At 37.5% G+C, this 12,455-nt stretch overlaps 2 protein-coding genes across 3 annotated transcripts; both read left to right on the top strand.

Annotated features, from left to right (window-relative positions):
* The first annotated feature begins 1,114 nt into the window (after window positions 1-1,114).
* LOC18605980 (DUF538 family protein (Protein of unknown function, DUF538)) lies at window positions 1,115-1,904 on the top strand. The gene has a single exon (XM_007039335.3). It carries the CDS (start codon window positions 1,257-1,259, stop codon window positions 1,725-1,727), a length of 471 nt encoding a protein of 156 aa, XP_007039397.1. The 5' UTR covers window positions 1,115-1,256; the 3' UTR covers window positions 1,728-1,904.
* A 474-nt stretch (window positions 1,905-2,378) lies between these two features.
* Window positions 2,379-8,895, top strand: LOC18605979 (embryogenesis-associated protein EMB8-like). 2 transcript variants are annotated; one of them, XM_088804801.1, is made up of 9 exons: window positions 2,379-2,934; window positions 3,033-3,161; window positions 3,306-3,437; window positions 4,109-4,251; window positions 4,351-4,448; window positions 4,547-4,641; window positions 5,391-5,445; window positions 8,261-8,314; window positions 8,454-8,594. In XM_088804801.1, the coding sequence occupies exons 1-8, from the start codon at window positions 2,548-2,550 to the stop codon at window positions 8,293-8,295; spliced, it is 1,074 nt and encodes a 357-aa protein (XP_088660927.1). In that variant the 5' UTR covers window positions 2,379-2,547; the 3' UTR covers window positions 8,296-8,314; window positions 8,454-8,594. The 2 variants fall into 2 exon arrangements, with proteins under 2 accessions (XP_088660927.1, XP_017973797.2); XM_018118308.2 differs by lacking the exon at window positions 8,261-8,314 and having other exon boundaries at window positions 2,388-2,934; window positions 5,391-5,444; window positions 8,454-8,895.
* The last annotated feature ends 3,560 nt before the right edge of the window (window positions 8,896-12,455 follow it).

The raw sequence follows: 12,455 nt of genomic DNA, 5'->3' as shown, positions 1-12,455 counted from the left end.
TAATAGCTAATTAGATCTTGTTAAAAACTTAAATATTTGTATATGTACATTCAAGGAAGAAATCAAAAGTGGATAAATAATAAAATTTCGATGAATATTGGTGTATACCTTTTGGTGAGTTGCCACTTGTTCCTATCCACATATCACCCAATGAGCAGATAAGAGTGCCATTGGATCACTTACTCATATATCATTATGGATGGGTCGATATAATGGAACACGAAATGCTATATATTCTAATAGACCTTTGTGGGACAAGGGAGCACAAAATTTGATGCCTTGGGTGGTTGGAAAAATATGGCAAAAGAGAAATTCCCGTAGTTTTCGATGTCCTGTCTATTTGATGCAACATTTTCCACATACTTTCTCTTATCTCGACATGTTTTTAAGTTTGCTTCATGTACAATCTTTTTGCTTCTTTTAATCTTGTTTCCACCATCGTTTTGATAACACAAGCAACACGGAAATCCATTTCCTTTTGAAAATCCAAGGTGGGATGATTTTTTTTACTTTTCTTTGATGAAGTTGAAATATAGAAGGGTTATACCTGATCAACTACCTAACATAAGTCCATGAATCAATGACAGAAGATGGGAACCCACTATAGGAGAATTGCCTTTTCACTCTTTCATTGTTGGTGATATTCTAGAAGTTCGTCACAATTACAGATGGGGAAAATAATGAAAATCAAAATTAAAAAAAAAAAGAAAAAAAAACTCTTTGGGCAATTAATTATTTAAATTTAACAGGGAAAATGAAAGATAATAAAACATTTGAAGGCTTATATTCCATTAACATAAGGAGAGAAGGGAGGTTAACTAGAAAAAGTTTGGTCATTAATTATTCTTTTAATATGTACTCAGTAAATTAAAAAAATATGGAGAATATGGAGATCAGTTCAAAGAAAATGGATAGCAAAACGAAGTAGTGGGAAATTACTGGGAAAGACAATCAACCAAATAACACCAAATTATACCAGAATCATTTGAAAATCCCTTCTTTGTTTCAAAGAGTTTGGACGCAAAGATTTAACAGACTTGAACATTAGTACGACCGTAAATAGCAGTCATTTAGTAGTTGAACCACTCCTTCAATAAGCCTCCCAATCAGCTCAACTTCCAGCCAACTACCTTTTCCTCCTTCTCGTTTCATATACCTTCCATCCGCATTGCCCACTACCACGCCAATCCATTCCTCAAACCCTTGAACATCACGTATTCACATCAAAATATCTGTGGAATTCACCAAAAACAGAAATGGCAAGCAACAAGTCGCGGGAAGACGATGAGCGTGCTGGGGCAGAGATCGTGTATGGGGCCGAAGAGTGCTACCGCCACTCCATAGAGCTCCTGGAGGAGCTGGGGTTCCCTAAAGGTGTCCTTCCTTTGCAAGACCTAGAAGAATGTGGAAGAGTTAGGGAAACGGGGTTCGTCTGGATGAAACAGAAGGCCCCGTACGAACATTTCTTTGCTGGGACGAACACTCGAGTGAGCTATGCAACGGAGGTTACTTCGTACGTAGAGAAGTTCAAGATGAAGAAAATGACTGGGGTTAAGAGCAAACAGGTTTTCTTGTGGGTGCCCATAACTGAGATGAGCATCGAGGACCCTGCCAGCAACAAAATATACTTCAAGACTCCGATGGGGATCGGTAAATCTTTTCCCATCACGGCTTTCATGACGGATGAGGAGAAGCACAAGTATCTGGAAGAGAAAGCCAAGAAATGAAATCCTCTTCTCTAGCCTCCTACAGGACCATTAATGCTTTGGAATATTGCTCACTTCGATTCAGTGAGGGATACAAATAAACAATTTATGTATGCTGTTAAACTCGTTGATTGATTACTGCAATTTCTATGCCTTGATTTTCTTATGAATTTGATCACAAGCCTAGTTTTTTCCTCAGCATTAAGTACATCGTTTATGACTTTTGATTAATGTTGTCCATGGATGAGGATTAAAAATCTAATCCTTCCCATAGAATCACTTCCTTTGACACTTAAAAATGGAAATTCTTGAATCGCAGAATACTAAAAAATCAAACTCAAACAATCGGAATTCGGTCAAACTTGAAAGATCTGTAAACAAAGGCCAATTAAGTGTGGTAGCCTGGCCATGGCACCGTACCAGTCCTTCCTATTAGCATTAATTTTTAATAATTGCGTTTTCTCTTGCTTTTTATTGATCAAAATTGATTACTCCGTTTAACATGCCCTACTTGGCTATATTTTTTATTGAGACGGAAACAACAATTGTATAATAAACGTGAGCATATGGATAACAATTTCTTTTCATCTATTCCTAATTTAAAATATGGATGACAAGTTTGCCGACAGAGTACAGTATAAAAGGGGTTAAGATTTCCTGAACAAGGTGAACTTAAAACTCCAATGGAAAAACGTTGAAATAGATTTAAATTAATAGGAATTGCAGTAGTGGGTCCATGTTTAGACACAGACAAATAAAAGCACCTGGTTGCGTATTGGGTGGAATGTTCTTAACTCTCTCCTTTTGAGTTTTGACGTCCACTCCCTTGTCCTTAAAGCCAATGGCCAAACTTTCTTTGGGCTCCACATTCTCTATCTCCCTTTCCCGCCACACCCGTGCTACAGTCACCGCCCGCCACGTCACAACCACCGCGCCCACCAAAATAACAATGCCAGATCACCACCCATCCCTGGAGGTCATAGGCGGAGCACGTGACCGCTTCCTCCAAGCTCTCCACACCGCCCTCCGCCTACCCTACAACCCTTTCCCCCTCATCGCCTGGAACCGCCACGTCGAGACCATCTTCGCCGCCTTCTTCCGCTCCGTTCCCGACGTCAGATTACGTCGGGAGTGCCTCCGAGTCAAAGACGGCGGCTCCGTCGCCCTCGACTGGGTATCTGGCGACCAGCGCCGCCTCTCCCCTGATGCTCCCATCCTCATATTACTGGTAATATAAAATGCAACCATCTTTTCAGAAAATACTACCACTACAACTAAATTACGATATCCAAGAAGCTTTAATTTGTACTTTGACTTTTTTTGCAGCCGGGTTTGACTGGAGGGAGCCAGGATTCATATGTAAGACATATGCTAAATAAAGCAAAAAGTAAAGGGTGGCGCGTTGTGGTTTTCAATAGCCGAGGTTGTGGAGGTAGTCCAGTTACCACTCCCCAGGTAATAATAATTCTTTTGGGCTTTGCTGCTTAATTTGTAATTAGAAAAGTTTTGGGCTTTCGGGAGATTTTTTTTTTTTTTAAACTTGTTTGAAGTAAGTAAGGGTTGATTTGATTATTTGAATCACGCTGATATATAATGCAGTTCTATTCAGCTTCGTTTCTAGGAGACACGTGTGAAGTAGTGGAACATATTGGCGCTAGATACCCAGATGCTAATTTGTATGCCGTTGGTTGGTCTCTTGGAGCAAATATTCTTGTTCGATATCTGGGTCAGGTAAGATAGCAACAACCGTCCATGTATGTTCTTGCGATGAAAAATTTTGCTTTATTTGTTGTCATTGGTAGAAATGTTTGTTTTTTTATTGTGAAAAACTTCTGTTTTCTTGCTTTCTACGAAGTTTTAGTTGGCATTGTTTACTAATTATCTTCAATTTTCTGAATTCATATAGTATTTGTGTTTTATTGGGGCAGCAACACACTTGGTCTTTCGCATTTCTAATTATTTCTACCTGCGGAGTTTATCATGCATTTGCTCTATTTCACTGCAATTTTCTTCTTTGACAAGAAAGATTTGTTCATGCATTTGATATAAGTGAAACGATTTTGATGATTCTTGATTGTGCACTTCATCATAATTTCGAAAGGGGAATGCATGTGGAAAATCCAACTGTCCAACCAGAGCAAAGTTTTGTGGTGACAGATTACAGTTAGTTTAACCCATTGTTTGGTATGTAGGGGTTGACACCAACATATGCCTTGAATAGTTGTTTTTAATCTGATTTTGCTGCTAATCTGCTCTTTATTTCACTGCTTTGGAGGAGATACTTTTTGTACTTCCTTTCTTTTGATGTTAAATCTTTTAAGCCCCATTCTGCTTCCATTTTCTCCATTTTATCACGGCAATGTTTGCCTTTCATCTGTCCTTTGATTGTGTTCCACTGGCAGGAATCTCATACTTGCCCTCTTTCTGGTGCTGTGTCATTGTGCAATCCATTCAATTTGGTCATTGCTGATGAGGACTTCCACAAGGGCTTTAACAATGTTTATGACAAAGCTCTTGCAAGATCCCTCTGTAAAATATTCAAGAAGTAATTCTGTTATATGCTGCTTTTATTTCACTACCACTTTATACCAACTTGATATCCCAGTTTCCAGACAGCTTCACCAGAATCTCTTGTGTTCTACAGGCATGCTCTCCTATTTGAAGATATGGAGGGTGAATTTAATATCCCCTTAGCTGCCAATGCAAAATCTGTCAGGGACTTTGATGAAGGAATAACACGGGGTATGCTCATAACTGCAATCTCCGTTTTGAAAAAGGGGGAGCTAGTGTCTGTAGTTGCGCATTAATTGCTTATAGATCTTTTCTATGTTGCCTTGCAGTTTCATTTGGTTTCAAGTCAGTGGATGAGTACTACTCTAGTTCAAGCAGTTGTGATTCCATAAAACATGTTAATAGACCATTGCTTTGCATCCAGGTGATATGTTTGTGCCAATTTTGAAAATATGTTTCCTGAATCCTTAAGCTTTTACCATATTGCAATATCATCTTTATAATGTTGCTATCTTATAAGGTAAACAATACACTTTCACTCTAGGCATCAGCAAATTGACTTTTTTTAAACAAAATACTATCAAATTTTTCTTGGTGTTATTTCCTTCTAGATATTGTTAGTCGATATCACTTTTCTGCTAGTTTATTTAGCAGCAACAATGTGAGAAATCTTTTATTACAATCAATTAAGTCCTCAAAAGGACAAATCTAATCATGCAGACATTGGGGAATGGGGTGGTGTCTTTCAATTCATTCATAATACCTTTGCTGACCTTGATTTCTTCTTTACAATGATACATGTGTATTCTTAAATTTTTTGCATAATCAAGAATATTGGAAGCCTTTAGTCATTGGTTCATATTTTCATGTCCAGAGCTTGCTTTTCAAAGAAGGTATAAAAATGATAGCAGCTCAACTAGATCATCAGAGCTGTATTTCATGGCTCTAGTATGTCTTTTATTTTGGCTCTTCACTTCTCTCGGTAATCATTGGGCCTTGTTACATGAATTTTGTGTCTGTAACAGTTGTTTTAAGCAGTGGGGTTGCTGGCTAGCTTCAATATACAAATTTTGTGTAGCTTATATTTTGTTTAGGAGTTGAATTTTTGTTTGGGTTTGAAAGGGAAATTTCCATAACTACATTCAACTTATGTTTAAAGATGTGCTATTGCAGGCGGCAAATGATCCAATTGCACCATCTAGGGGAATTCCTTGGGAAGATATCAGGGTATGTTGATTGCTGTCTAGTTTATTGAGCTATTGCTTCTTTCTTTATTTGGTTTTAAATCATTTTAAATCATCAAAGACAACATGCAATGTGTTTGGTAACTTTCTAACTTGATTATAGAACACTGTTTCCTAATTGTTTCTGTTTTATTTAAGCATTCTCATTGACTGGATTACACATATAGACACAAACCTTATAGGATGAGTGACTCTCACCAGATGTGGCTGACAGAAAGAGTCCTAAATCCATTCCAAACCTTTTCTTCCAGTTCTCATCTACATTCTTTAATCAAACTTGCATTCTCAATATTAAGCTGGGGGTTTTTCCTTGAACAAAACGTATGGTAATCGGTCACATCCCTTTTCACCACATCCTATTCTCTAGGCCTGAATCTAGTTATTCCATCTCTCCTCTCATATGCATTGCTATGGGACAGTATATAAATAGGTTTTGATGTATCATGACAATTTTTACTAATTTTGGGAGATACTTATAACAATGGTCTCTCATTATTCCTGAGAACATCCCAATGTTGACAGTAAAAATTTCCTGGCAATGGAACGTCCACGACTACAGGAAGTTAAACGTTCTCCTGCTATTAAATTTGTTTCTAGGAACAAGCATGTGCGCTATGTGTTTGTTTTGGTGGAGAATCACTTGACGTCATTGAGTTTGTTCATAACTAATAATCTAGCAAACTTGACCTTCCAAAAACTCCTATGGTTTGTAGTGAAATCTGTATATGGTCAAAGTAGTAGAGTAAGGCAGTAAGAGAGACTCAGTGCGGCACTCGGATGGACGTTTCCACTCAAGTCAAACAAAAACTTATTTATATCTTCAAACATCAATAGTAACCACAAATTAATTTAAAACAATGCAACATTAAAATCATAAGACGTAACGAATGTCATGTACACAACCATTGAAGCTACATAAAGAAAATGTAGATTTCCAGCTGAGGGTGCGGTGGTTAAGAAAAAGGAGAGAACAAGAACTGTGGAAGAGTGGAGTAAACCACACAAAGGGGAGATGAAATACAACGTGGATGGGGCAGCTCAAGGTTGCCCGGGGGAGGTAGGGATTGGAGGCATCATGAGAGACGATGAAGGGAACATCAAAATCGTTTTCTCAAAAGCGATAGGAGTGGATGATGCTAGTGCAGCTGAAGTTAGAGCGATTAGGGAGGCTTTTTTAACTTTCACAGCGTCAAAATGGGTTGCCACACATTCTTTGATTATCGAAAGTGACTCAAAAAATGCTGTCAAATGGACTAACAACCCTTCTGAAGCTCCCTGGAGGCTTAGGAAGTGGATTTTGCACATTGAAAGGTTGAAGAAGGAGGTAAGGAAATGGGATATCAAACACATCTACAGGGAAACCAATCAACTAGCTGATAGTTTAGCTAAGGGAGGTGTGCAACGTCAGGTTGATTTGTTGAATGTCTATGATTAATTTCTGATGCCTGAGGTCGTGTCTTGGTTGGCTTTCCGGTTGAGTTTGGTGTTTCTTGAGAGAAACTAACTATGAGGGTTCAAAGTTTTTTGGATTGTGGTGGATGTCGGGGAAGTTCTGTGGCTAAGTTCTTGCGTTCTACTGAGAGGATGATTGAATATCCGCTTCTGGCCATGGAAAGGATAGGGTGACATTGAAGCTTCTGTTTTTTGTAACTGGGGTTCAGTGGGGGATATGGTCTGTATATGTATAGAAGATGCTGATGGCTCTCCTCTTGAAGGGATTCCACAATTTGTGTATGCTCAGCCCAGGGGTTCTTTTTTGTTGCAGCCACCTGGGGCACGAGGTAGGCTTAGGGGTAAGTTTGTTTTGTGTGGCTACCCCATTGTCCTGTTAGGTCGTTAGGGAGGTGTTGTTATGGAATACTGTGTACAGTTTTTGTTCCTGTCCACCTAGTAGTTTTTGAGGGTGGTGGGAGTTGCTTGGGTTTTTCCTTTGGAAAGGTACAGGATGGACTCTGTTTTTTTTCTGGGGAGGGTAGTGCTGGTTTGTGTGTATGTGATCTGTCTGGATGTTCCTTTACTGATTGGTTTTATTGTGATTAAGGGCTGTTATCCCCAAATAGGTGAGTAACAGACTTTAATCATGATTGTACTTCTCCTAGAGGCGAACCTTTAGTATCCTCTGTTATGGAATGAGCAACAACTTTCAAAAAAAAAAATATCAAGATAAGCATAAAGGGATCAATACAATTCATGGTCGAGTCATAGGGGCAGTTTTAGATGATTCACTATAAATATACCCTTACCGGTGAGACAGCCCAACAATTCGTCAATCATTCACTTTTTATAAAGAGTTTACGAGATTTTACAAGTATATCATTAAGAATCGTTACAAAGCGTGAGATGGGACATTCTTTCTTTGAAGGGTCTTATCTTAAAGACTTTACAAGCATTTCCAAAGATGTTACCAAGTGTCATTATAATGCTTAAAAGGGAACATCTCCCCTGAGAGTACAAAGGATTTAATTTCCCAGATTGTTCTACCTTGTCATAACTCTATACAAGGTTGGCTCATGACACTTTACATGGTAGGCGGTATTGTATTCGGTCTTCAGCTACCATCTATGGCATGGTTCAACCATAAAGCAACCTACAGAAAAACATTAAAATGTACTGAGGATTGAATTTAAACCCATCCAAATGATTGCCATCTTGTTGTTGCTCTATACTGTAATTCCTGTCAAATTTCTAATAGTTCATCTTGTAAAGATCAATTTTATAATATGTCTGTTGATCGGATGATGCCAATGAAATCCTTTCAATTGAGAATATTATTGAGAACAGCTCCTGTCTGCTCTTCGGATCAGTGGGAATATATATTGTCTTTGATCACATGACATCAAGATGGGATGCAAGGTAATTTAAGCTACTGTTGTCTTGTATCATTTTGGCTTCATGGAAAGAATGTAAAATCTCGTGGAAATAATATTTAATTTTACATATCCTCTTCTTTTTTTAAGCTGTTTCTAATGAAAGATTATGCTTGCTGTCTCAGGAAAATCCAAACTGCATGCTAATAGTGACACCCAAAGGCGGGCATTTGGGCTGGGTTGCAGGTGCCGAGGCTCCACTAGGAGCTCCTTGGACTGATTCTGTGGTCATGGATTTTCTTGAGCATTTGGAAAGAGGTGCATCTAAAACTACTGGATTTTCTTGTGACTTAGAAGCTGTGCGACATAGTTCAGAGGGATTGCATCACATGGAAGTATAGCCCACAAATTATTCACATATTCATGTATGTGCTTGACTTGCCATAGTATTTGGTGCGACCAATTTTAACAATAAGTTCAATTCAGTGTAGCCGATTCTTTATATTCATACCATGGCTGTATCACGGGCGCAGCTGAAATTATATCCTGAGGGACTTGTATGATGACCTGATGATGGGTTGATAGGTGAAATCAAAAAGTAATAAAGTTTCTCTATTCACTGGATCATCTTTTATTTGCCTTTTGTTTGACTCGTTGCATTGTTGTCCTGAAACCGATTTTATGTGCAATGTTAACCAAGTCCCCATATCATCCTGTGAACAGCAAAATGATCTTGCAGGTTGCTATGCCTTCCATTCTGGAAGGGAAAGTAAATATCAAAAACCGGTTGCATGATGTGCTTGATTGCCTATCTATAGCCTTTTAGAAATTGGTTTTCGGAGTCACTTGGGGGAATGTCACTATTATATTTGTATGGATTCTTTAGCATTATAATATCAGTATTTGGTTCTCGCGGATCCATGTTGGGCCATGTTAAGATTGAAAAATGTGTCAGGTGGGGAAATTCGAAATCCGAAATTCCCTTTGCAAAAACAGAAGGGAAAGAATCTTATATCCGTTCTAAGTTGGCCTCTTGTTAGTAATGGAGCTTCTTCATTCCAACCACCCTTGGCATCATCAGAGCATAAATATTCCAGAATTCCAAAAAAGTTGCATCCTTATCTTTCCCTAAGTGGAGTTGGCTAACATTTCAGTTCAAATCCTATCCGGCCCACTTCAATAATTACGGGATTAGATTAAATTGATGAGTTGGAATTAATAAACTTAAGTGATCTGACTCATTTCCATCTAATATACTATTTTTATTTTCTTTTTTCGAAGCGAAAGAGATTTGTTTAAGAATAGTCTTGGGAAGCAAAGTAGACTTTGTTTTGACCGGGGTTGCCAAAATCAAGTGCAAGTTGATCTTTGAGAATGAACTTGGACGGTTCCTAAGTACAAAACTAGAAGCTATAGAAGACGATAAGTTAATTTCAGACTTGTATTCAGTAACGTGTTCACGAAAAATTCAAGGAGCCTGTAAAATTTGACAAATTATTAATCCATCCTTGCGTAAGAAACAACAATCCAAAAAATGTGAAGAATTGGTCTTTGATTATTTATTAAGGACCCAAAGATAGATCATTTCCACTGTTTCTTAGAAAATTTAGAATTTACTGTCAAATTCTTAATGCTATTATGCTGTTGTCAAAAGAATTACTATATACCGATGAGATTTAAAAAGTGTATATATATATATATATATATATATGGACAAAATGGAGAAGGAACTAGTTTGAATAATATGATTCACGAGGTTCCAATGAAAAAAAAAAAAAAAGAAAGGAAAAGATTGAGACCTCCACGAGCTTATCACCAGACAAGAGATGATCTGCACAGCCTTTTGAGGCCGAAGCAAAAGAAGCATTATGTTTTTGTCTGGGTCCAGAAGAGCTAATGTGGGACAATGGAGAATCTTTGGGGGGCCCCCAACATGTCTGATACGATACAAATAAAGCCTACGAATAGAATGGAACGGGTGGATGGAAAGCGGGGCCCACTGCTCCTGTCCCTGATGTCAGTGGCCCACGTCCTTCCCCCGAATCCAACCCCTTTGAGAGATGATCAGCAAGAAGGGTTCAAGCGCTAGAGGGCCCGAGAATCACGTAACAGCAGATATACAGCCACGTGTATCCCACAAGCCATTACTTGCTTACACTTTTCAAACTTCAAACTCATTTTCGCTTCATCGACCAGTCTTTATGAAAGAGTTAAGGAAGATGATTATAGTTAGTATTTGAGGCACAGTTTTTGATGTTTGCCAATGTACTTTTTTTTTTTTTTGAAAAGTTAAAAATTCATTCACATTTCAGGAGAGGAGCGGAGAAGCGTTTTGCTCTAGGAGCAAAGAACTTGGGATAATACAAAGAACTTGCAAAAGCAACCCTTCTAGACCCTAAAAACCAAAATGTACATCATCCCATACTCAGCAAGAGAGGAACAAAAAAAAACTTCACCTTCCCCATCCAGAGGAGCAAATCACAAAAACATCAAAACACCCCTGTCCAATCCAACAATACATAACCCCAACACAAAAGAAGAAAAAACCAAACAAGCATGAGGTCCCCCCACTAGCACGATAGCAATAGGTCAGACCATCTCACAGTAAAAGCTTCCTCAATGGATAAAACAAAAACTAAACCACCTTGGGAGCAAACCTAACCACAAGCAAGCAGAACTAGGAGGAAGACATCAAAAAAGATCGACTAACTAACCTCATGATAGATCATGCTATCATCACCATCCTCAGCAAAAACCCATAGGAACTCATCTTTTCTCTCGACGCCCGCCTTAGCAAGATAATCGAAGACCCCATTCACAGTTCTCAAAATTTTCAGAAAGTTGCAACCCTTAAGTTGGATTTTGAAAATTCCAAAAGCATCATGGTGGTGCTGAGTTTTTAAGGGGCTGTTGATGGCTCCTTAGCCCATTTTATCGCATTTTTTGAATCACTCTCCACAATTACACAATCAGTATTAGCCCACCTAGATGTAGCCACCATTTGAAGAGCCTTTTTGATCGCCAAGATCTCAGCTGTATTCGCATCAATAATCCCAACAGATAAGGAAAATTGAATTAACACTTTACCTCCTTCCTCCCTTAGAATACCTCCAATACCTTCCTGACCGAGATTCTCTCTCAACGCCCCATCAACATTAAATTTAATCATGCCTTTCGGGGAGGTTGCCATATCCCATTGAGTTTAACTGTTTTTATTTTCCTAGGTTGAAGCCCTATACTTGGCTTTCTTGGAAGCCTTAAGATCGAAATATTCATGTTTGACCACTTCGCGTTAACCCACCGTGCCACTGAGAGTTTAATAATGTCATACACTTGTTCACGGTCCCAGAGTTTACCATTAAAAATGATGTTGTTCTTAGTCAGCCAAATGGACCAAACGATGGCAAAAAAAAGCTGTCTTCCATGTATCCCCGTTCTCCACACACTTTGCAAACCTATTCCAACTCTGTAAAACAACTATGAGATCTTTATAATTCACCCATTTCAATCCCCAATTTTCAGCCCACCGGAGAGTATGACAAATGGTCTTGGAAAGCGGTTTCCAATGGCCATATCTATATGCCACGTGAAAGCCAAGGTTGGAGTTAGCTAATTTTTAAAGAGAGTCAAAGATGGAAAATAAAGATTAAAAATTTTTTAAATTAATATTTTAAACATAATTAATAATAAAAAAATTATAATAAATAATAATTTTATATAATATGTAAATGAAAAGAATAGGAAAAGAAATGCTTACAATAGCCTTTTAAGAAAATTATGTTGGATAATATTTTTTAAATTTAAATTTAACAATTATCAACTTTATACTGAAAAAGTTAACAACGTTTTTCTCAAAATAAACAACTAAATTATTTGTAAAAATTCATCATCTATGTTGTTTCAAAATCTTTTTTCACAATTTTTATTATTGAAATAATTAACTCTATAGTTACTGTATAAATCGAAAAAGTCAAAACATGACAAATTAATTTATCAATCAATAATAATTTTTTAACTTTCCTACTTTTGCTAATCTCTTGCACAATTCATATTCTCATAATAATGATATGATTTAATGTTTTAAATATATAATATATAAAATATTTTTAAAAATTTAAAAATTAAATATTTTCTTATTTATTCTCATAATGATGGTATTAATTAGTGTTTTAAATATATAATACATA

Source organism: Theobroma cacao, chromosome 3, assembly GCF_053813885.1.
Source record: "Theobroma cacao isolate CCN51 chromosome 3, ASM5381388v1, whole genome shotgun sequence".
NCBI lineage: Eukaryota > Viridiplantae > Streptophyta > Magnoliopsida > Malvales > Malvaceae > Theobroma > Theobroma cacao.
Note: the sequence above shows the minus strand (reverse complement) of the source record. Positions and strands in the feature narration are given on the sequence as shown.